The sequence below is a fragment of the Ovis canadensis genome, chromosome 1, assembly GCF_042477335.2.
Source record: "Ovis canadensis isolate MfBH-ARS-UI-01 breed Bighorn chromosome 1, ARS-UI_OviCan_v2, whole genome shotgun sequence".
NCBI lineage: Eukaryota > Metazoa > Chordata > Mammalia > Artiodactyla > Bovidae > Ovis > Ovis canadensis.
In genome coordinates, this window is record NC_091245.1 from 5,880,055 (window position 1) to 5,901,847 (window position 21,793).

Consider the following 21,793-nt stretch of genomic DNA (forward strand, 5'->3'; position numbering starts at 1 on the left):
TTACTTTTCAGGAGCGTGACCTCTGCCCCCGACAGTCTTCGGAAGTTGGGGTGGGGTGGGGGCCTTACCGTCAGCGGTGCCGGAGAGGCCGTCGGCCTTGAAGTTGCTCGTGCTCTTCTTCCTCCGATGCCTCTTTCTGTTGGCGTGAGGGGAGGGGGGCGGGTCGAGCTTGGGGCTGGCGGTGCTGGAAATGCTGGGGCTCGAGCACAGGGGGTCACCCAGCCCCGTGTCTGCCGCCGGACCGGAAAAGGAAAAGAGCGCAGAGGTCAGCACGGAGAAACCAGACTCTGCCAAGGACCACAGCAACGTTCTTCCAGTTACCAAGCCCTGGAAACAGTCTCCGAACCAGGGGCTCAGAGGTCAGGGCGCCCCGTGCCTGAACACGCCACCTGCCATTCCAAACCAGGAGCCCCTTTCGGCATCTTCTTTTTGCTCGGGAGAATTGAAAGTCCTCCTTTTTTTTTTTTTTTTAAGACCAGTGCTTCTCCAACTTTATTACTTTAAAATTTTTTTTATTGGAGTAGAGTTGATTTGAAACGTTGCTTTAGTTCCAGGTGTACAGGAAAGTGCCCGTCAGTGACACGTATCCATATGCCCACTCTTTTTTAAGATTCTTTTCCCATATAGGTCATTACAGTCTGTTGAGTAGAGTTTCCTGTGCGACACAGTGGGTTCTTAGTTACTATTTTATATACAGTCATGTGTATATGTCAGCCCCAACCCATTCTCCTTCCCCCCCGGTTGCCATAAGTTTGTTTTCTACATCTGAGATTCCATTTCTATCTTGTAGATAAGTTTGGTTGAACCGCCCCTCTTTTTTTTAAAGATTCCACACATTCGTCTTTATCTGATTTATACAGTTCTCTATTTTGCATTTGGAGTTCTGGAAAAGGAAAGTGGGGGGGGGTTACTTGTTCATTTTTCTCTTCTCACAAATAATTTGATCTATTAGGAATGAAAGATGCTCAGGAATACACAGCAGAGTGTCATCGTAAATGGGGTTGAGCCGTGTGTGCGCTCACACACAAGATACAGGTGTGTCTGATTCTCTGTCTCCTTCCCTCAAGACTTTGTAGGACCAAACGCCAGTTGAATACTTGTGAGCTGCTGCATGCCACCTCCCTGTCTCACCAATGTCCAGCAACAGTGCTTAGAAGTCCACGGTAGACCCGGCAATTTTAGACTCACTGAACCTACTCAACAAAATGGTAAAACCAGTGTACTGGAAGTGAAACTCTCAACTAACGATGACTAACTTTACTTTATCAGAGAGAAGAACACCGCTCCCTTAAAAGACCTGAAATGAACATGCAATTCAGCAGAATAAACAAGTTCACTGAGAAAAGGGATGAAGGAACACCATCCAGATACCTCCAAGCTCCTAAGAATTCATCATTTCATGACACAGCATCTTTGTTAACTCAAAAGACAGAACCTTCTGTGCAATGAATGAATAAATATTTATTCATCCAACGAATGTTCTTTTGAGCACTTACTGTTCTTTTGAGTCACTTTTCTAGATGTCTGGGATGTACTGCTGAGAATAACAAAGGTCCCGGTCTGAGTGGCATTGGGACAGCCGCGGGGTCACAGCCTAGACTTCGTCACAAGGTGGTGAAAGGGGAAAGGAGCCCATGGTAAGCGGACATTATAGAGGTGGTGAGGGGGTGGGGGGTACAGAGAGGGTCTTGATGAGAAGGCAACCCGTGGGCCAATGATTAAAGATGGTGAACACATGAGAATTCACATGCATACCTCAGGGAGGAGGAAATCACCAGAACCTGGCCCTAAGACCAGGTGTGTGTGCTGGTGGTGTCCCAGAACCACAGAGGGGAGAGCGGCCAGGGCCGGTGAGGACGGGAGACTCAGACAGGGTGTCAGCAGAGAGGAAGGGGCTCAGACACTGCCTAGGACACGGCGTTTACTCTGGGGAGCTGCTGCAGGGTTTTGAACAGAAGGATGACCTGATTTTGAATACAAAGATACTTGAGGGTCTCCCTGGTGCCTCAGTAGTAAAGAAGCCTCCTGCCAAGGCAGGAGAGACGGGCTCTATTCCTGATCTGGGGAGACCCCACTTGCCGCGGGACAACGAAGCCCGTGGGCTGAACCGATGAGCCTGTGCTTCAGAGCCCGGGGCCACAGCTGCTGAAGCCCGTGGGCCGTAACCGATGAGCCCGTGCTTCAGAGCCCGGGGCCACAGCTGCTGAAGCCCGTGGGCCGAGCGCTTGTGCTTCACAACAACAGAAGCCACTGCAGTGAGGAGCCCATGCCTGGCGACCGGAGCCGAGTCCCCGCTCGCCACAACTAGAGAAAAGCCTCTGCAGCAACGAAGACCCAGCACAGCCAAAAATAAATAAGCAACATTTTTATAAAGAGATACTGGAAATCTGAATTTAAAATACTTTTATTTTCTGAACCCCTGGAACATTTTAGCATGTATTAAGAAATATTAAAAAAAAAAAAAGCTCAGTATCTTTTAAGCTCTACAGCCAGCTCCAGGAATGCCCTAGGGAGCAACTTCCTGACGTCCTAAGACCAGCAGCACCTTTCCCATCCCTGCACGGTCAGGAGGGTCAACCTTCTTCCCATCCCCTGCGGAGCCAAGGCCGCTGGGAGCCTGTCCTGGGAGGGGTGTAAGAGTCAACCCACAGCTCCTTCCTGCAGGAGAACCTGCCTCCAGGAGACTGGAACTCTAGGTTGACTCTCTATCCACATGGTCATTTCTTCATTTTCTCTCCAACTTGCTGCCTGCTCTCCACCAAAGGCACACTCACCCTGGGTCTGGCTCCTGCCCTACAGACCCCGCTCCCCTCCAGGTGCAGGGAGTATGGCTAACTGCAGGAGGGCTCCTCTCTCGCTAGCTTTTCACATTTTCAGTGGTCCCAGTCTTCTACATACAAATCTTTTAAAAACAGCACTTCTAATACACATACGTTTTGAAAATACTAGATCCCACTGTAAATAAAACACCCCACTGTACGTAAGACTGTACATAGACATCAAAGGGAAAAAAAAGGTTAGTCTAGTTAATGTTGTTGTTTAGTCGCTAAGTGGTGTCCGACTCTTTGCGACCCCATGGCCTGAAGCCCACCAGGCTCCTGTGTCCGTGGGATTTCCCAGGCAAGAACACTGGAGTGGGTTGCCATTTCCTCCTCCAGGGGCTCTTCCTGACCCAGGGATTGAGGCCTCATCTCTTGAATTGGCAGGTGGATTCTTTACCACTGAGCCACCTGGGAAGCCCCCAGTCTAGTTAATACTTGTGCACAATTTCAGACAGTTTGGAAGCTGCCTGATACTGCTGAGGCGTCCAGGGACCCCAGGGTCACTAGCTGATCCTAAAGCAATCCTTTTACATGTTAGTCAGTGCTCAAGCCTTACGATGAATGTATTTGTCATTTCAAATATTTTCTGCCCAGGTTTCAAAACTCTTCATGCTCTGACCGTATCCTCTCGGACTCTGAAGTGTTAAGAACCCACTGTGTGCCAGGCTGGGTGACAAGCCATGGGGAGACTGGTCCCAGTGAGCATCCCTGCCCTCTAGTCATGGAGGCGGATGGGGGGTGCAGGCTAAGACCGCTGCCCTCTGCTGCAGCAGGACAGGTGTTTTATTACTTCCCTCTGTCCCTTGGCACCAAGTTCGAAAGCATCAATTCTTTGGCACTCAACCTTCTTTATGGTCCAACATCCATACATGTCTGGACTAGAGAGTGAAAACCCCTGTCCCCATGGAGTGACTTCTAATGACTGAGAGGATGCCTGTCTGGCCTCTTGCTTGATACCTCCAGGAAAGACTATATCTCCTGGGAAATAGGAGTTTGAAGAGGGGAAATCAGATCTATGGCAGAAACACCAAGATTCCCTGGAGAAGGAAATGGCAACCCACTCCAGTACTCTTGCCTAGAAAATTCCATGGATGGAAGAGCCTGGTGGGCTACAGTCCCTAGGGTCGCAAAGAGTCGGACACGACTGAGCGTCTTCACTCACTTTGAATCCTATGTAAACAGAAGTGCCACCTACACGCAGAGAGAAGTAAGGTGGGGAGCCATCCACACGTCCACAGTCACCGAGGTAAGGGGGCTCCGTGGCCTCCCTTGAGGAACACGAACGTGGCTCCAGGAGGAGCCACCAGGACCCAGAGCGTGAGTGACAGAGACAAAGGAACCACGGAGCCAGGGAAGGGGCCAGGAGCGGGTTTGGCGTGGGGACGGTGAAGGGCAGAACGGAAAAACACGGGTCCTGATCTGGGCCCCGCAGGAAGGGAGGGAGGCGGGAGGTGAGCTTTCAGAATAACTCAGGGCTGTCAGCTAGCAATAGAAACAATGATCACAATGATGAAACCAGAAAGCAGGACCAGCTGTTTGTGAGCCCCAGCAATCCCGTCTCAGACAAGGAGGGGCAAGAATAAAGGAAGTGATGTGTACTCGTTGCTCGGAAACCGAGAAGCATTTCCCATCTACCGTCTGGCTTGCTGCTCACAGGACCCAGGCCCAGCCACGAGCGCCATTGCCAAAGTCTAGAGACTGCAGGCAACCCTGGAGCCTCGTCTCTTCTCCCTGCCCGGTCAGGCCCAAGCCCTGCACATGTGATCCCAAGTCTCTCTCTGGAGGAAGGACAGATAACCATGATGTGGCCAGGCGTCCACAGCGGGTGGGCTAAGCGGGAGTCGGGCACAGAAGTCCCTGGGAAAACCATGTGCTCCAGGCTGGGGTCTGTGGGGGCAGGCACAGCTCCGCGGTGGACAGCTGGGCAAAGCCAGGCAGCTCCCCAGGAATGAAGGGTCCTGCCAGGAACTGCGTGTCAGGGGCAGGCAGGCTGACTGCAGCAGCAGGAGCACCCACTACGCGAGGGGCCGGCGTCTGTGGCCCCGAGGATGGGGTTGGGGTGGCGAGCTGTGACAGAGGCCGAGCAGGGGCAGGCCGGGTCATGGTCAGGGAGGCCTGGAGCAGAGAGGGTCCCCGGCAGCCCTGACCATTCTCCAGGCTGGGTGCCACGTCAAGGATGCTCTGGTTTCTAGTGACCTGGGTTCCATGTCTGGGTGCTGGTATCTGAATGCCCGGCTCCTAGATCCTGAGAACTCCCTTTCAAGAGGAGGTGTTTAAACAGTCCCCTGGTTTAAAATACGACCCATCAAAACACACTGGGCTTCTCTGCTGCGCTTTTCCATCTCCGATGACTCCTCTTGTCTGACAAAGTATCCCTCCACCTGAAAAGCCTCTGACGGCCCAGCCCCAGACCCTGAAAATGCACCCGCAGAACACAGTCCGCTCCTCCTGAGAACAAATAATGCATCTTGTTTAGTGTCAATTAGTGGACACCGGACAGATGGCCCTGTCGATGCCCTTAACTGCGAGAGGGGGCGAGGCAGAGGGCAGAAGAGGGGAGACGGGGAGAGAAGAAAGCCACAGCAAATTAGAAAGGGGAGCGCCTCATTACGCCCCCTCTCACCCGGCTTTGATGGAGGGACCCGGAGTTCCCGAGACACGGCGCTGAGCCGGGATGGGCCGGTCCTCTGCCATCCCGTGCACTCAATGCTGGCCATTAGTTCTTCCCAATCGGGCATCAATGTTCAACCCACACCCCAAAAAATACATAATATGAGCAATAATGATAACAATCTGCAGGCTCTCGAGCTTCGGTACGTGAAGTATGAGTCAAAGAAGCAGCTTCACTTTTCACTCGGAGAGCTGACAAGCATGACTAGAGGGGGAATAAAATAACATTCCGTCCGCATAAATATCAAGCAGCCTGCTTGAGACTGATGGGCCAGGAATGTATTCTTAGCCATCATTCCGGCAGACAGGCCCAAGGACACTCATAACTTATTTTACAATCATTTAGTTTCAGCTCAAGTGGAAAACGTGACAACTTATCTCTGCTGACAAGATGCCATATCGAACCTTACAATTAACTCTCCTCCGATTATCTGCCCAGCCGATCATTAGCTGGGCCATTTTCGATGAACTGTTGCGGGGAGCATGCCTCGGTGATGGCCGTCGGTGCCAGGTGTGAGGATGGGTTTTTGACATCCCCGGCTGCTATTCAAATAGACCGGGCTCCGTGCCCCCGATTCCCAAGGCCCTGCTTCTCCCAAGGGGGTCTCCCAGTGTGTGTGCCGGGCGGGGGGAGTCCTTCTGCACCGTGCTGCGTGGGAGCTGAGCATCCCCATGACTGTTAGCACTGCAACAAAACTGGTATTACTACGGCCTGTGCTCCTCCAGTGGGCGTGTGCTCCTCACCGCCCAGAGTCTACTTCAGGGAGCCAGGGGCTCTGGAGGGACGCCTCCCACCACTCCTCCTTACTGGGTTTGACCTGCAGAGGGGACACCAAGAATTCCCTGCAGGACTCCCCCGCCCTGCCCCATGCACGCTGTCTGGGGGCCGCTGCTGATGGTTCTGAGGGCAGGCTGACTGTTAGTCTTCTACGTGTTGAAGAAAGAGGGCTTCCTCGGTGGCTTAGCGATAAAGACTCCATCTGCCAATACAGGAGACACGGGTTCCATCCCTAGATAGGGGAAGATCCCCCAGAGAAGGAAATGGCTACCCGCTATGGTATTTATTCTTGCCTGGAAAGATCCAGCGGATGGAGCACCCTGGCGGGCTACAGGCCACAGGGTTGCGAAGAGTCGGACATGACCGAGTGATGGAACACCGGGGAATGCTTTAAAAGGCATGCTCACAAGCCTGGAGGGCGTAAAGAATCTGCGGTGGCTCTGCCGTAAAGAATCTGCCTGCCAGTGCAAGGAGACACAGGTTCAATCCCTGCTCCGGAAAGACTGCATGCGCTGAGCTGAAGGGGAGTCACAGCAGCATGGCTCCAGAGCCCGGGGGACACGATGGCTGAGCCCACCGGCTGCAGCCACCGAAGAGCGAGTTCCACAAGAGGAGCCGCTGCAGTGAGCCCAAGCAGCACAGTTACGGAGCAGCCCCTCGCTGCAACCAGGGGAAAGCCCATGCAGCAGCGGTGGCCCAGCACAGCCAAAGGCCACGACTGAATAAAACTATAGAACAGAAGCCCAGGCACCTATTAGAAAATTAAAAAGGGAAAGGACTGTGAATGCATATTAGCTGTTCTTCCTCACTCTCAAAGAGACCCTACCTTGCTCATTTGACAGGATTAGGAACCACACAGAACTAAAAAAATCTCCGTGTTTTGGTATTACGAGAATTCAAAAATGATCAAAGACATGGCTATTTGTCGGGGACGGGTGGTGGTGGTGGGGGAGATCACTGGAGAGCCGAAACCTTTCAAACACTCAAGATGAAGCCATCGCAGGAGCCGGTCCATTAAAACCCATTTCCTTCAAGACAAAAGCCGACGGCATAAAGCCAATTTGGACCTTCACGAAGGGCTCTGCTCTCCCTGGAGCTCAGAGAGACGTGTGGGCCGGTAAATAAAGAACCAGGCCACCTCTGCCATCCAAGGAAATCACAACATCCTGGGCCTCTGTTAAAAGGTTGAGTGTGAAGTGAAGTTCAAAACCTCGCCCCTTCTCACAGTCCTTTTGACGGGAGCTTTCAACAGGAGGAGGTTTACTTGAATCCCCATCTCTGAAGATGTTTCAGAGCCCGGCACATTGTCCGGCTCCCTTTGCGGCTGGCGGCGCGCACACAGAGGGTACACGGTGTCAGAAGAAGGGGCAGCGGGGACACGGTGGGGGGCCCTGGAAGATGACAGGTGCTGGGGAAAAGGAAGCGGCAACACAGCATCCGACGGACTCACAGAAGTGGGAGGAAAGGAAGACAATAGGAGGGGCCGGCGAGAAGGCAGAAGACGGGCAGAAGGGTGTCCTACCCGGGCTGACTTCCGTTCCGCCCGAGGTCTTGGGCGAGGAAGCCAGACGGGTCGGGTGGGTCTTCATTTACTGGAAGCCCTTCCTTACTGACATATGTTTCCAGAACAGCCTTCAAAATCCCCCAGAAATTCTGATTGCTAATTAGGGTACGGGGTTTCGTTCCGAGGCAATGAAAATGTTCTAGGCCTGTGCGACGGTTGCTCCTATCCGTGAATATACTAAAAGTACTGAAGTGTCAGTGATAAACGGGTGAATTATATGTGCTCTGAGTGTTAATCTCAATAAAGCTATTTTCAAGCAAAAGGAAAAAAAAAAAAAGGCAGCGGCGGGTGGGTGGGGGGGCGGTCATTGTATTAAATGGGCTTCATGGTGGCTCAGTGGTAAAGAACCTGCCTGGCAGCGTAGGCATGGGTTCAATCCCTGGGTCAGGAAGATCCCCTGGCAAAGGAAATGGCAACCTGCTCCAGTATTCTTGCCTGGGAAATCCCATGGACAGAGGAGCCCGGCAGGCTACAGTCTGTGGGGTCACAAAAGGGTTGGATACGACCGAGTGACTGAACAACAACGCTGTATTCAGTGCTCAAAGCCACGGAATGAGCGAGACAAAGGAAGGTGGTGGGGCAGGCTAGACAGTCTGCAGGCTCGGGGTCAGAGCAGGTGGTCCACGGGGCTCTCGGACACTCAGGAACCTAAGCCAAGCGGGTCACAAGCCTCAGGCCACACCATCAAGCGTGGGGACTTACGTGGCTGCCTGGGTCTCCAGCCATGCGCCAGGACCCGGTTCTACGTCTCAGACAGAGGGTGGACCCTGTGATGACTACTCCTCTGAGGGACCCGCCCCACGTCCCCCTTGTCCTATGGAGGACAGCACATGCCCGTGGGGGGAGTCTTGCTCTTCTCAAGCTTCCTCATGTCTTCCCCCTCTCTGAGCCACACCCCTCTCCCCTCCGACCTCCTGCCCTGCACTCTTCACCGCCTTGTCACCTGTCCCTTCCTGCCCACAACAGCAGGCTCTGTAAGCGACTCCTGAGGTCCCTTCAGTTTTTCCTCCTGCCAGATGCTCACACGTCCTGATACCATTGCCCAATCTGGGGGAACGCAGGCCAGGATTTTATATCTAAGGGTCAAATATTAAATTGTTCTCTAGTTGATTTTTAGCTGAATCAAGCTGCACAAGTTTAAATTAATCCAGTGTGCTCCCCAAAAGTGCAAAAAGGTGCTGTTAGGTAGAAATGAAATCATTTCAAGAGACTCCCGCCTCTTGGCAGCCTCATCTCTTTTTACATAATCAGCCACAACCCATTTCTCAAGTTGGGCGCTGATGGTTGCTAAATGACAAAGAGATTCTCTTACACGTGGGAGGCTCCACAGGCCTAGCAGGCTGGGGAAAGGCTGAGACGTCTAGAAGAAAACTCAGCTAAATAGAGAAGTTAATTAGATGCACGATCCTTCTTTGATGACAAAAATTTCCCATCTTTAGAAACTTAGCTGTTTCTATGAAAAGTCATTTGGAATCAAATTCCCAACTCCTGCACAAGAAACGGTCCTGACGGAGGCGGGAAGGCAGGCTAAAGTTCCACCCATCCCTGGAGGGCTCTGTCCAGGGTCCTGAATGTGTTCAGTTCGTTCATTCTGAGCAAGACATAGAAATACACGAAGACAAGGCTGCTGCTTCACGGCACATCCCTGCTCTTCATCTACTGACATCATGTGGTTTGAAAAAGTAGAGCAATGGTGCTCCCAGCTCTAAGAAAACCTAATACACAGAAGCCCAGACTAAAACAGGAGGTAATTTGGTTGTGATAGATCCTTCCATTGCTCTAGGATCACACTGTCAAAAAGGTAAATAAAGAGTAGAGTGTGCTTAAGCATGCTTAACTATTTCCCTACTGCTTAGATGGACTGCGATTTTTTTTTTTACCATAAATCAATACTTTTCATATATTTTTAAAATATTCCTAATTATTGCATGAGGGCAGTTTACAAGGAAAGGGCCCAAGAAAATGAGTTCTGTACTTTCCGCCGACTACGGCAGGGTGTGAGGGGTACCACTTGCTGGCTGACTCCCATTTCAGCTCTTATTCTGCATGAAGAAATTCACAGTCCTCAGAACGGCTGACATCAAGTGGCTGAAAAGGAAGGGAGATGGGACAAGGAGAGAACCACAGCATGAGTTCCACGAGAAGAAACTAGCCTGGCTGTGGGGTCAGAAAAGCAGCTCCAACTCTCACCTGGCTGTGTGACTGGGTACTTCATCTCCTTTGGGTCTCAGTATCTCCACCACAATGGGCAAAACGGCACCCCTGGGTACCTGGCCCTGGCCAGCCACACCCCAACCTGCCCCTTCTCGGCCTCGGTCGACAGCAACTCCACCCTCCAGGTGTGCAGGTTGGCAGCACGGGCCGGCCTGACTCGACTCTCCCTCTCACACCGCTTGGCAGTGCAGGAGGAGGGCATGGTGCCACCCGGTGCCTGGACTCTGTGCTCAGGACGGTGCCGACCACCTGCCAGGAAAGTGGATGGACAGACAGACCTGCTCGCCCCAGTCAGGCTCTCGTCTAGAGGTGTGCCAGCCAAAGGAAACACAGCTCCTGTCCTGGAGAGCTTGCATTCCGGTGAGGACACGGTATCAATAAACACACCGGACACAGACACACACACACAGAACGCAGAGGGTGAGCACGCTGAGCGGGCAGGCAATCCAGGCGGGCGTGGAGGGCCCCTGGCCTGCTCTTAGCCCTACTCCTCAAAGCCAGTTAAATGTGGCCACAAAGGGCAAGCAAGGTTTTTTTTTGTTTTGTTTTGTTTTTTTAAAAACAGTAATCATTCACAAATACCAAGAGTTGGCGGGGATGTGGAGAAACGGGAATCTTGTTCACTGTTGGTGGGAATGTAAATCGGTGCAGCCACTATAGAGAACAGTATGGAGGTGTCTCAAAAAACTAAAAATAGAGCAACCATATGAGCCAGCAATTCTATTCCTAGGTATTTATTTGAAAAAAAAAAAAAAACCCACTAATTTGAAAAGATACATGCTTCCCAATGTTCACAGCAGCATTATTTGCAGTTGTCAAGATACGGGAGCAACCTGAGTGTCCATCAACAGCTGAACGGGCGAAGAAGATGCGAGATATCCACTTATCTACCGAGCTAGCTAGACAGACAGCTACAGACACAACAGAATACCACTCGGCCAGATAAAAGAGAGAAAAGGCGCCACCTGCCACAACACGGAGGGACCTGGAGGGTACTTAGTGAAGCAAGCCAGAGAAAAGCAAACACTGGTGTCACTTATATGTGGAATCTAAAAAACTAACTAGCGAATCTAATGAGAAAAAGAAACCAACTCACGGATACTGAGAACAAACTCGTGGTTACCAGCGGGGAGAGGGAAGAGGGGAGGCTGCAAGACAGGGCTGGGGAGTAAGAGGCACAAGCCGCTGTGCACAGAATGAATGACGAAGACATTCTGCGCAGCGCAGGGGACACAGCCAGTAGTTTATAAAAATACGCATGGAATATAACCTTCAAAAAGTGCGCATCACTACATCGTACACCTAAATCGAACGTAATACTGGACATCAACTATGCCTCGATTAAAGAAAAAAATCATCCCCCAATAAGTGGAAACCGAAGACTCTTACCACAGAACTGCAACACCAAAAACATACATTAGAAGTGAAGAAGAAGTGAAGTGAAGTCGCTCAGTTGTGTCCGGCTCCTTGCGACCCCATGGACTGTAGCCTACAAGGCTCCTCTGTCCATGGAATTTTCCAGGCAAGAGTACTGGAGTGGGTTGCCATTTCCTTCTCCAGGTGATCTTCCCAACCCAGGGATCGAACCCGGGTCTCCCGCATTGCAGGCAGATGCTTTACCGTCTGAGCCAGGGAAGCTGATCCCCAAAGAAGATTATTTTGATGGCATCACCAAATCAGTGGACATGAGTTTGAGTAAACTCCGGGAGTTGGCAATGGACAGGGAGGCCTAGCGCACTGCAGTTCATGGAGTCGCGAAGAATCAGACATGACTGAATGACTGAACTGAACTGAAAGAAGATTATAAATTTAAGGAAGCAAAGTTCTGATGACTATTAGAGAGGGGCTGGGAGCCCAGGGCCAGACGACCCTTTCTGTGACTTCCTCCCTGTTCCTCTTCCCAGCTCCCACACAACACTGCACCCCTACCACCACCTTCGAAGTGCTGTGATCTGATTCTGGGGGATGTCTCCCTTCCGTGGTGGCGTCCCCCTGAGATTTAACTTCTTTATGTGTGTCTAGTAGCCAGGAGGCACCAAACACCAAATATAGGTGCTCAGTAAAAAGTCTTCCAAAAAAAAAAAAAAAGAAAGAATGGCCAAGACATAAACTGTAGCACAAGAAAATGCTACACGCTTAAGGAAAGTCTCTGCCAGAAGAAACAAAAAATGCAGCATCTCTATCATTGTATATTTATGACCCAGAGGATTTAAATATTATTTAAATACCAGCTGAAAAATCTGTATTAAATATCCTTTCAGTTTTGAGCCCTTTGGAAAATAAATGATTACCCTATGAAGATGATAAATTGTACCTTCTTTTTAAAAAGATCTTAATTTCCCTTGGGCGTCATCACATGTAACATTATGTTTGAACTCAATGTTGGCTTTTTTTTTTTTTTGGATGAAATCAAATGATAATTTGCAAAGTCACAGAAATAATATCTTCTCAACATTTAAAATGATACTTGAAAAACTTCTTGTTCTATATCATCTCCCTACTGTCTCTGAAGCCGTGGGACAGGAGGCTTGATTGTGGTTCCCAAGCCTTTGTTGATGGTGGGTGGCAGGCCAGTAAGTGATGGTATCAGGTGCTTCAAACGTCTGGCCGCTTGAAAGGGAGGCCCCGAACGTCTCAGAAACTCCATTCCTTTCCGCACACCTGGGCCCTAACAATCGCCCCAGTCAAGGGATTGGAGGATAGTAAGCAGGACTCCCTCCTGCCTTGAGCCACTCGGCCCACAGGAGGAAGGGCACGGGGGTGGTTTAAAGGGTGGGCTCTGTTGGTAATCTCTTCTCAGTGGTTTTGCACAGAAAGCTCTGGAGCTGGAGAAGGGCAACCGGCAATCACTGGGGACCATGGGTGACAAGGCCTGCCCACTCAGATGAGTATGATCTGACTACATATGTGCACAAGATGCCAGTCTGCAAGTAACCACCCAGGACCTCCTTTGTGAGAAGCACTGTTTTAGGCCCTGGGGAAACAGCGGAAAGACGCTACGTGTTTGCACGCGCGTGTGCTAAGTCGCTTCAGTCATGTCTGACTTTTTTGCAAACCTAAGGACAGCAGCCTGCCAGGCTCCTCTGTCCATGGGATTTTCCAGGCAAGAAGACTGGTGTGGGCTGCCATGCCCTCCTCCAGGAGATCTTCCCCACCCAGGGACTGAGCCCAAGTCTCTCAAACTGGCAGGTGGGCTCTTTACCACTAGCGCCACCCAGGAAGCCCATGTGTTTAAAAAAGCAGATACAATTAGTGCAAAACCAAACAGACCAATTCAAACGTGATTTGATATTGGACTTGCGGAGGCAAGAGGTGCTCGGAATACATTTATTTAAAACTGCATCACGGGCTGCTGTGGGCACCTGTTTCGTACCTGTACACCCTTTCAACAAATAAACATTTTTGATAAAAATATGGATCAACTCTATACTTAATTGTGAGGATTTGTCTTACGAATTTGTTTTTGAAAAGTGTGAGATGACTTTTGTAACTGCCACTGAAGAGAATATTTCTCTTTCCCGCTATTTCAGAGTTTTGCTAACCTGCTGCTAATGACTAATGATTGTGCTACATACATATTTTATGTAGATTCCAAGGCTGGGGTTAACCTCTAACTTCCTCTACCTGAACACTAGATGCTATCAACTCACTCATGTCTCTAACCAGAGGTAGGTGAGGGCTGGCACTGCAGACATTTGAAGAAAGAACTTGAGACATTCAGGTTGTCTGCACTTTGAATTTGGGAATCAGTCTGGTGCTGTATTAATAAGAAGATGAGGCTAACAATATTGACCAAGTCACAATTATTAATACGTATTAGGTAGGATAACAGAGGGCTTCCCAGGTGGCGCTAGTCTTTAAGAAACTTCCTGCCAATGCAGGAGATGTAAGAGACGCAGGTTTGATCCCTGGGTTGGGAAGATCCCCTGGAGGAGAGCATGGCAACTCATTTCAGTATTCTTGCCTGGAGAATCCCATGGACAGAGGAGCCTGGTGGGCTACCGTCCATAGGGTTGCAAAGAGTCGGGCATGACTGAAGTGACTTGGCACTTAGCACGCAGAATAACAGAAACTTCCCCAAACCAGACGGCAAATGAGTAGATCAGAGTGGGCTGTTTTGTCTCTACCCAAATCTGGTAGCTAAGATTTCTTCTTTGGGAGGAGCCTTGTAGCTTTCTACATTTGGCAAGCCCTATGTTCCGATGATGCAAAAACTGCCCAGCACACGCAGAGATTGGCAGGCTGGCGCGGTACATTGTGTCTGAAGCCCAAGATTCTGACCACTTAGGACACTAGCATATCACTGACTCTGGGCGGGAATAAAACGAGTAACAGCCACAGACTGTGCCCACGAGGAACAAAGGCTGCACCAGAGGGCACAAACCAGTCCACCCTAGAGGAGATCAACCCTGAGTGTTCACTGGAAGGACTGACGCTGAAGCTGAAGCTCCAATACTTTGGCCACCTGATGCAAAGAGCTGACTCAATGGAAAAGACCCTGATGCTGGGAAAGATTGAAGGCAGAAGCAGAAGGAGATGACAGAGGATGAGGTGGTTGGATGGCATCACCGACTCAATGGACATGGGTTTAAGCAAGCTCTGGGAGTCGGTGATGGACAGGGAGGCTTGGTGTGCTGCAGTCCATGGGGTCATGAAGAGTCGGACACGACTGAGCAACTGAACAACAAAAGGGTGTTCAGATGCACCAGCTTGACTAGGGTGACAATCGCCCTGCTTCTTCTGGAGCAATCCCAGGTTACGTCTGTTTTGCAGCATAATTAGTAACATATGGTCGCACAACCTTCATCTCATTCTGCCATCATTTCTGAAAATGACAAAAAGGAAAAGCTAAAAGGAAATCTAATAATTACGACTATTAAGCTTCGGGCAAGTAAGAGGTGTCACGAAGGCTGAAAAGCCCGTCGGAAAACCTGCCCTAAATTTCTGTGTTCTATCCTACTGAATCTCATGACCATTTCATGTCAATCTCAAATCGAAAAGCACGTTTGGGACGTATAAAGTTTGTAATGTGACACATAATTTTAACTTGCCTGAAAATCTGTCAAAGACTATATTTAGGATAGCTGCCTCTCCCAGTAACCCCATGGATGAAGACACCATGAATAATATCTCCATTCAAAACCGCAGACCAAAAACCATTTCATTTCTGAAGTGCTGTTTAAAGTATAGCCTTCTTCAGTAGTTTAATAACATCGGCCAAATGAGCGACTCTTATTTTGTCTTTTCCACAAAAATGAGAAATCGGAGTGTAACGTCTAAAATTAATGGTGGTGTTTAAAAACTAATATTAAATTACTTCTGACAAAAAGGCTGTTAATAATTCAGCCTTCAGACCAGAAAATTCTTTAAAAAAAAAAAAAAAAAAGAACGGACTTCCTTCTGACTACTCCAGCTTTATCATTCTACTTTCAGCACGGCCTTGGAATTTGGGCTTTGTCCGGGCAAAAGTAAAATAAAACGCAATAGAACACAATAAAGGAGAAAGTGTTTGGAGATCTTGACTTGGATTTGCGGGGAGTTCAAAGCATTTTCTTTATCACGGCTAAAATTTTGTCAATATGGTTCCATCAGATACTACAGTGGATCTTTGGGGAAATTGCTGTAAAATGAAATGAAAGATAAGATTGTGCTCCCAAACATAATAACTGACATTTTTCTCTTTTCTCCTTGAGCAGGAGCCCAGCCCCGTGTGGCTAACGGAGGGTCAGTGAAGGATGCAGTGGCCCCGGCCGGGAAGCAGAATCTGCCGCCCGCTTCTCACTCGGGGATCGCTCGTTCCCATTCTCCCCACGCCGCCTCTGATCCCCGCGGGTGAGGGTAAAAGAAGCGAGTCCCCAGAGCCTTCCCGAGCAGGATGCGACCTCCTCGCTTCGGCCAGCCCCCAGGCCTCAGGAAGACGAGTCTTCCCCTCTTCTCCCCGCCCCTCCTCCCTGCAGAAGGTGCTGGCCATCCATGATGCTCTCTTAAATACACTCTCGTCAGCTGTCCCTGCCCACACTCCCTGTGATGCCCAAGCAGCGGTCCCCAGCACTTTCTGGCAGCAGAGGTCGGTTTCGTGGAAGACAGTTTTTCCACAGATGGGGGGCGGGGGGGGGTGGTTTCTGGATGATCCAAGTGCATTACGACTACTGTGCTGTTTTTTCTCTTTTGTGGCAATCTCAGGATACACTGCCTTGACTTGAAGGTTAGGGCTCGTGCCCCGATGTGAATCCGATGCCACTGCTGATCTGACAGAGGGCGGAGCTCCGGCGGTAATGCCAGCGATGGGGAGACACAGGTGAAGCTTCCCCCACTCGCCGGGTGCTCACCTCTTGCTGTGCAATGCGGCTCCTAACAGTCCCTGGACCACTGGGGACCCCTGTCCTACAGCACAGGGGCGGCTGGGACCGGCCAGCTGTCTCCTGCTCATCACTGGGGTTCTGTCACTTTTGGGGGACAGAGGAGACTCAGGGTCCCAAGGTGGGAGTGCTTTTAGGGTTTCCCGAAAGGTTGCCCACCCCAGGTTCCTCTAGGTCCTTGGGGGCTAGAACCAGGTTAGACGGCCACAGTCACCCCGCTTCCACAGGCTCAGACCCTCCATTTCCCGGCAGCCAAGGGCTCTTGGGAGCAGCGGCTATTCTTAGTGTTCTCTCTGGTTCCCGGCTCTGGCTCAGAAAAGGAAGAAATCAGGGTATGTGTTTCCTTCCTTCCTCCATGAAACCCAAGTTCATTTTCTCATTCTAGATCTCAGGACACTTTTTCCCAGGTGAAGGTGTCTCTTCTGTCCTTTTCAGAGACTGACCTTTGAACGACAGGTGACTGAGTTCCAAAAACATCCTGGGGGTGGGGGGTGGGGGGCAGCGAAGCATGCCTGGGCTTCCTTGTCTGCCCGGGTGTTTATGTAGCTGGGGCAACTCAATGGATTTCTGCCCTGATTTCTTGAGGGTGAGTGGAAAATGGGGGGAAAAAAAAAGAGGGAGAAGATACCGATATTTGTGAAGAGAGCTCGGGACTTACAAGCTTAATATGCAAAATGGGCACAAGAATGGGATTCGGTAGGCACTCAGAGTGGCAAATCTACGCTACCTCGGCTACTCGGGAATTTAACCAGATCCATTCAGTTGTGAAGAAAGAGATCAAAACGATGATACGGAGACAAAGCGCAGAGAAGCAGGCTGAACTGAGGGATAATTTGCTATTGCACAGTATTTTCTAGCTCTCGGGAAAAGCACAGCCTAACACCACTCTCTCATGAGGCACTCCAGCCACTATTCTTACAAATTCAACATATTATTATTATTTTGGCCGTGCTGCGAGGCTGGCAGGACCTTAGTTCTGGATGGGGGATTGAATCTGTGCCCCTTACAATGGAAGTGCAGACTGCTAACCACTGGACTTCTAGGGAACTCCCACAAATACAACTTTAATACATGAAAAAAATCAGTAACAAAACGGTATCTCTAAGTATCTAACTGTATCTGACTCCACGTTGGGAGAGTCTCTGGAGGGAGCCTGTTTGCTCAAGCTGTGCTCGTGTGGGCAAGAAGGGGCGGGCAAGACCAGGATCCAGACCCTTGTTCTGGGTTCCAGCCGAAGAGAACATGCTCTGACTACTGAACATTGCAATTTGCTCAACGCCATGAGCCTCTTAAGCTATGGTTCATCCTACTGTGGACACTTCACGTGTGTGAGTAATTCCAGTCCCTACTGGGGTGACGTCTGCTCTCCAGGAGACGGGACAGGCTCTGTGGCTTCCCCATGACTTGACCCGGCTGCTCTGAGCTGAATCGGGTCTCCTGCAGTCTCGGTCACAGTCTGCCCTGTGTGGCAACAGGCAGGCTGGGGGCAGGGAGCCCAGTGGTGTCCTGACTCTGGTCTCTGTTTGCCCACCAGGTCCCAGGTCCCCTACTGCCCACCCCTAGCCCCGGCCCAAAGCTTCAAATCCCCACCCCCACCCCCCACCGCCTTGCTCTGCTCCTCCTGGCTCTACTAACACCAGTTGAGGACCACACTTTCCTGACCACTTCAAGTTGCAACCTGAACACAGCTCCTAACGAGTGCAAGCGGAAATTCTCAAATGTTCACCTCTTCACTTGTGTTTTTCCTAACTACAGAATTCATATTTGGGATCAGTTCAGTTCTCAGACAGTAAAGAGTCTTGCCTGCAATGTGGGAGATCCCTGGGTGGGGAAGATCCCCTGGAGAAGGAAATGGCAACCCACTCCAGTGCTCTCGCTTGGAAAATTCCATGGATGGAGGAGCCTGCAGGCTATAGTCCATGGGGTCGCAAGGAGTCGGACATGACTGAGTGACTTCACTTTCTTTCTTTTTTTTCAGTTCAGTTCAATTGCTCAGTTGTATCCGACTCTTTGTGACCCCATGGACTGCAGCATGCCAGGCTTCCCTGTCCATCACCAACTCTTGGAGCTTGCTCAAACTCATGTCCATTGAGTCAGTGATGCCATCCAACCATCTTATCCTCTGTCATCCCCTTCTCTTCCTGCCCTCCATCTTTCCCAGCATCAGGGTCTTTTTCCAGTGAGTTGGCTCTTTGCATCAGGTGGCCAAAGTATTGGAGCTTCAGCTTCAGCAACAGTCCTTCCAATGAATATTCAGGATATTTGGGATATTTTACATAAAATATTTGTAAAGTATTTTATGTAAAATATTTGGGATAACTTTATGTAAAACATTTTCCATAAGCAGTAGGTATTCAGTTCTGAATGCTGAAGTGAGAACAAGGGGGAATGGTTGGATCTTAGATGACTCCCCCACCCCACAACGCTTTCCACTCAGGTGCACACACACCCAGCCCATCTACACACACGAGACCCTGCCAGCTGTGTGACCCTGGCCAGTTATTCAGACTCTCTAAGACTAGAGCTGCAATAGATTCAGTGGGCAGTGTGTCTAAGCACTGACTGCAGGACTGCGCAGGGCGGATGACTCTGGTTCCTTATGGAAGCCTGCGGGGAGGCTCCCCGGGCCGAGCCTGATGGAGACACAGCCCGTCCTGGGCCTTGGGGCAGGGAGGTGGACTAGGCGGAATCCTCACCCTTCTGCGTTGTTGTAGTTTCAGTCACTAAGTTGTGTGCGACTCTTTGCGACCCTAGGGCCTGCCAGGCTCCTCCGTCCATGGGATCTCCCAGGCAAGAATACTGGAGTGGGTTGCCATTTCCTTTTCTCCAGAAGATTGTCCCAGACCAGGGATCAAACCCGAGTCTCCCGTGCTGGCAGGTGGATTCTTTACCACCTGAGCCACCCAGGTCTCCCCCTTAAGATGTTTCAGTTCTAGTGGGGAAGATGACAGATAATAAAATCAACGGTGAGTCACAAAGGTTGGAAGGTGGGACGTGGTATGGAGGGAAAAGAGCAGAGAAGGGAGCTGAGGGCCTCCTGGACAAGGTGGTATCTGATGGGGCACAGGGGTGGGAGGTCACATGGGTGTGGGAAGAGGTTCCCCAGCTGAGCACGGGACAAGGCCCGGGAGCAGTGGGACCACGCATGTCATGCTGACGTCGGTTCATAGCATGAGGGCGCCTACAGTGTCTGTAACATGTTCCCCGGCCATTACACGGAGAGCAGCGTTAACAGGGCGACGTGGCAGTCCACTAAGGGCTGCACTGCAACTTACTTAACCACTCCTCTGTGGCTAGTCACAGAGAGTACAGAAACTTAACACGCCTATGATTAAAGCCAGTCATGCCATGATCCAGCCTTGGGAAATAAGCAGGACCACAGGCGCTGGAAGGGCACACATCTCCCCGACTAAAAGTTTACTGCAGGGTGTTTCCTTTCTGTTTGTTTTTAGAGCAAAAAGCTTCTCTGCATTTTAAATTTTTCTAAAACATAACGCTTTATAAATAATTAGGGAAAATAGAAAGTTACTGTCACAAAAATTAATGAAGGGATGGGTGAGTTAACCCACTTGCTAGAAGGAAGAAGGCAGACTTCCCAGAGCAGGCCGAAACATGCGTGACTGGCAGCCGTGTGACACTGCGTTCTAGCCGCATGATACACAGATGTCCTATCCACTGGTGACACTTTCACACCAGGCTTCTACTATTAAGGCTTCTAGAAATCAAAGAATTTTAAAAACGAAAAACAGCACAATGAACACTATGGGGAAAAAGTGAAGATGGTTTGAAAGGACAAATAATTTCTTAAAAAAAAAAAAATAACTGTCCAGGAATCTGTATTCATGTGATTTGATGGCTAACACTTTGGTTTATAGTTTTGCCAGGGCCCTGGAAGACAGACGTGTATAAAAACCAGGGGCTGGTTCAGGCAATAACCCCAACCTTGACTGCTTTAGATGGTATCACAGGATGATAATTTTTCCAGAATGGGTGGCCCGGATGCATGCTGCTGGCTTACAAATCTCATCTGGGGGCCTGGCCCACGTGTCTTGCCGGCTCTGCTCTGCCTGCTGATTGATGGCGGCCTGACATGCCCCCAGCCTTCAATTTCCCCCTGCACCCCCACCATAAAGGCGTCTCTCCTGGAGACGGCAGGATGCTGCTCCTGGACACCGGCTTCCCGGGACATTTTGATGTCAAAGGAAAACAGCACTCAGACAGGAGATTTCTAATGGCTGTTTTGGGCAGTAGAAATGGTTATTTCACCTTCTGTATCGTTGCAAAGCTTGAGATGAAGGGAACCAAGAAGCCAACAGCTGGCTGCAAGCTGAGTTTGATCTTGTGAAATTAAGTTGAAAATTTTGCAGTACCTTTTTCTGTCTTATAATTATATGATACATCGAAGCATTTCTAAAGGAGCAATGCTTCCCTCAGTTACAACTTCAGAGACCAGATAAGGACTGCATACTTATAAACACCATGAAAACCAGAGAGCCCATGTAAAAAGGTAACTGGTGTGGTTGCGATCGTGGCTAAATGCTACAGAAAGAGGATTTCCTGTCGGAGCTGAAATCCTGACCTGTGGCCAGGGAAAGATCAGGTGTGGGAGTTGTATAATGCGTTTATCAATAAGATCGAGCTCTTGGATACTGTATTTTAAATGTAATTATAATAATTTTCTTGTAAATAAGAACACATTTTAAGAGACTCTGAAATATATAGAGAAACATTCCCCTGCTAATGTAATAAGATTTTTAAAAATCCCACTGCAGAAATAATGTAGCAATTAAAATAGCATTTATAACTAAATATGTTTAAAATGTTTCTTCCTATAAAAGAGCAAAATTTTAAGCCATTTAAAATAACCATCTGTTTCCTTGTGATATAAAATTTTTAGTATCCTTGTGTAATTAATATTAATATCACTTTCTGTTAATAACCTTATCTGTCAGAGAGTAAAGCAAAGATGTAAGGGAAGATATATTCATTGAAAGAAGTTCAAGAATGCAAAACCAATGTAATGTACAGATACTAAAGGAGTAAACACACAGAGAGCTTGAGGATAAGCCTGATCTGCACACAGCTCTCTCTCGACAATCTATCAGCTGTCTACCAACCTATCACCCATCACTCCACCTACCCACCTACCTACCTACCTATCTCATTTAGCCAGCCAGCCACCCACCCCAACCTGTCTATCTCTGCTTAACGATCTATCAACCACCCTACCTACCTACCCAATCTCATCTGCCCCTCGGTCCATCCATCCCCCTCGCCCACTCCCAATTTATCTCTCTACTGCCATCTATCATCTATCTATCTACCTACCTACCTGCTGCTGCTGCTGCTAAGTCGCTTCAGTCGTGTCCGACTCTGTGTGACCCCA

At 49.7% G+C, this 21,793-nt stretch overlaps 1 protein-coding gene across 6 annotated transcripts in view; it reads right to left on the minus strand.

Annotated features, from left to right (window-relative positions):
• Positions 1–21,793, minus strand: part of AGAP1 (ArfGAP with GTPase domain, ankyrin repeat and PH domain 1) — a 573,926-nt gene that overhangs the window by 122,475 nt on the left and 429,658 nt on the right. For 4 of the 6 annotated variants that reach the window (XM_069584757.1, XM_069584767.1, XM_069584749.1 and 1 more), the window contains one exon: positions 69–230. The exons of the other annotated variants lie outside the window; for them this stretch is intronic. In XM_069584757.1, coding sequence (XP_069440858.1) covers positions 69–230 — 162 coding nt within the window. The remainder of the gene's footprint in view (positions 1–68; positions 231–21,793) is intronic. 6 annotated transcript variants of the gene reach the window in all.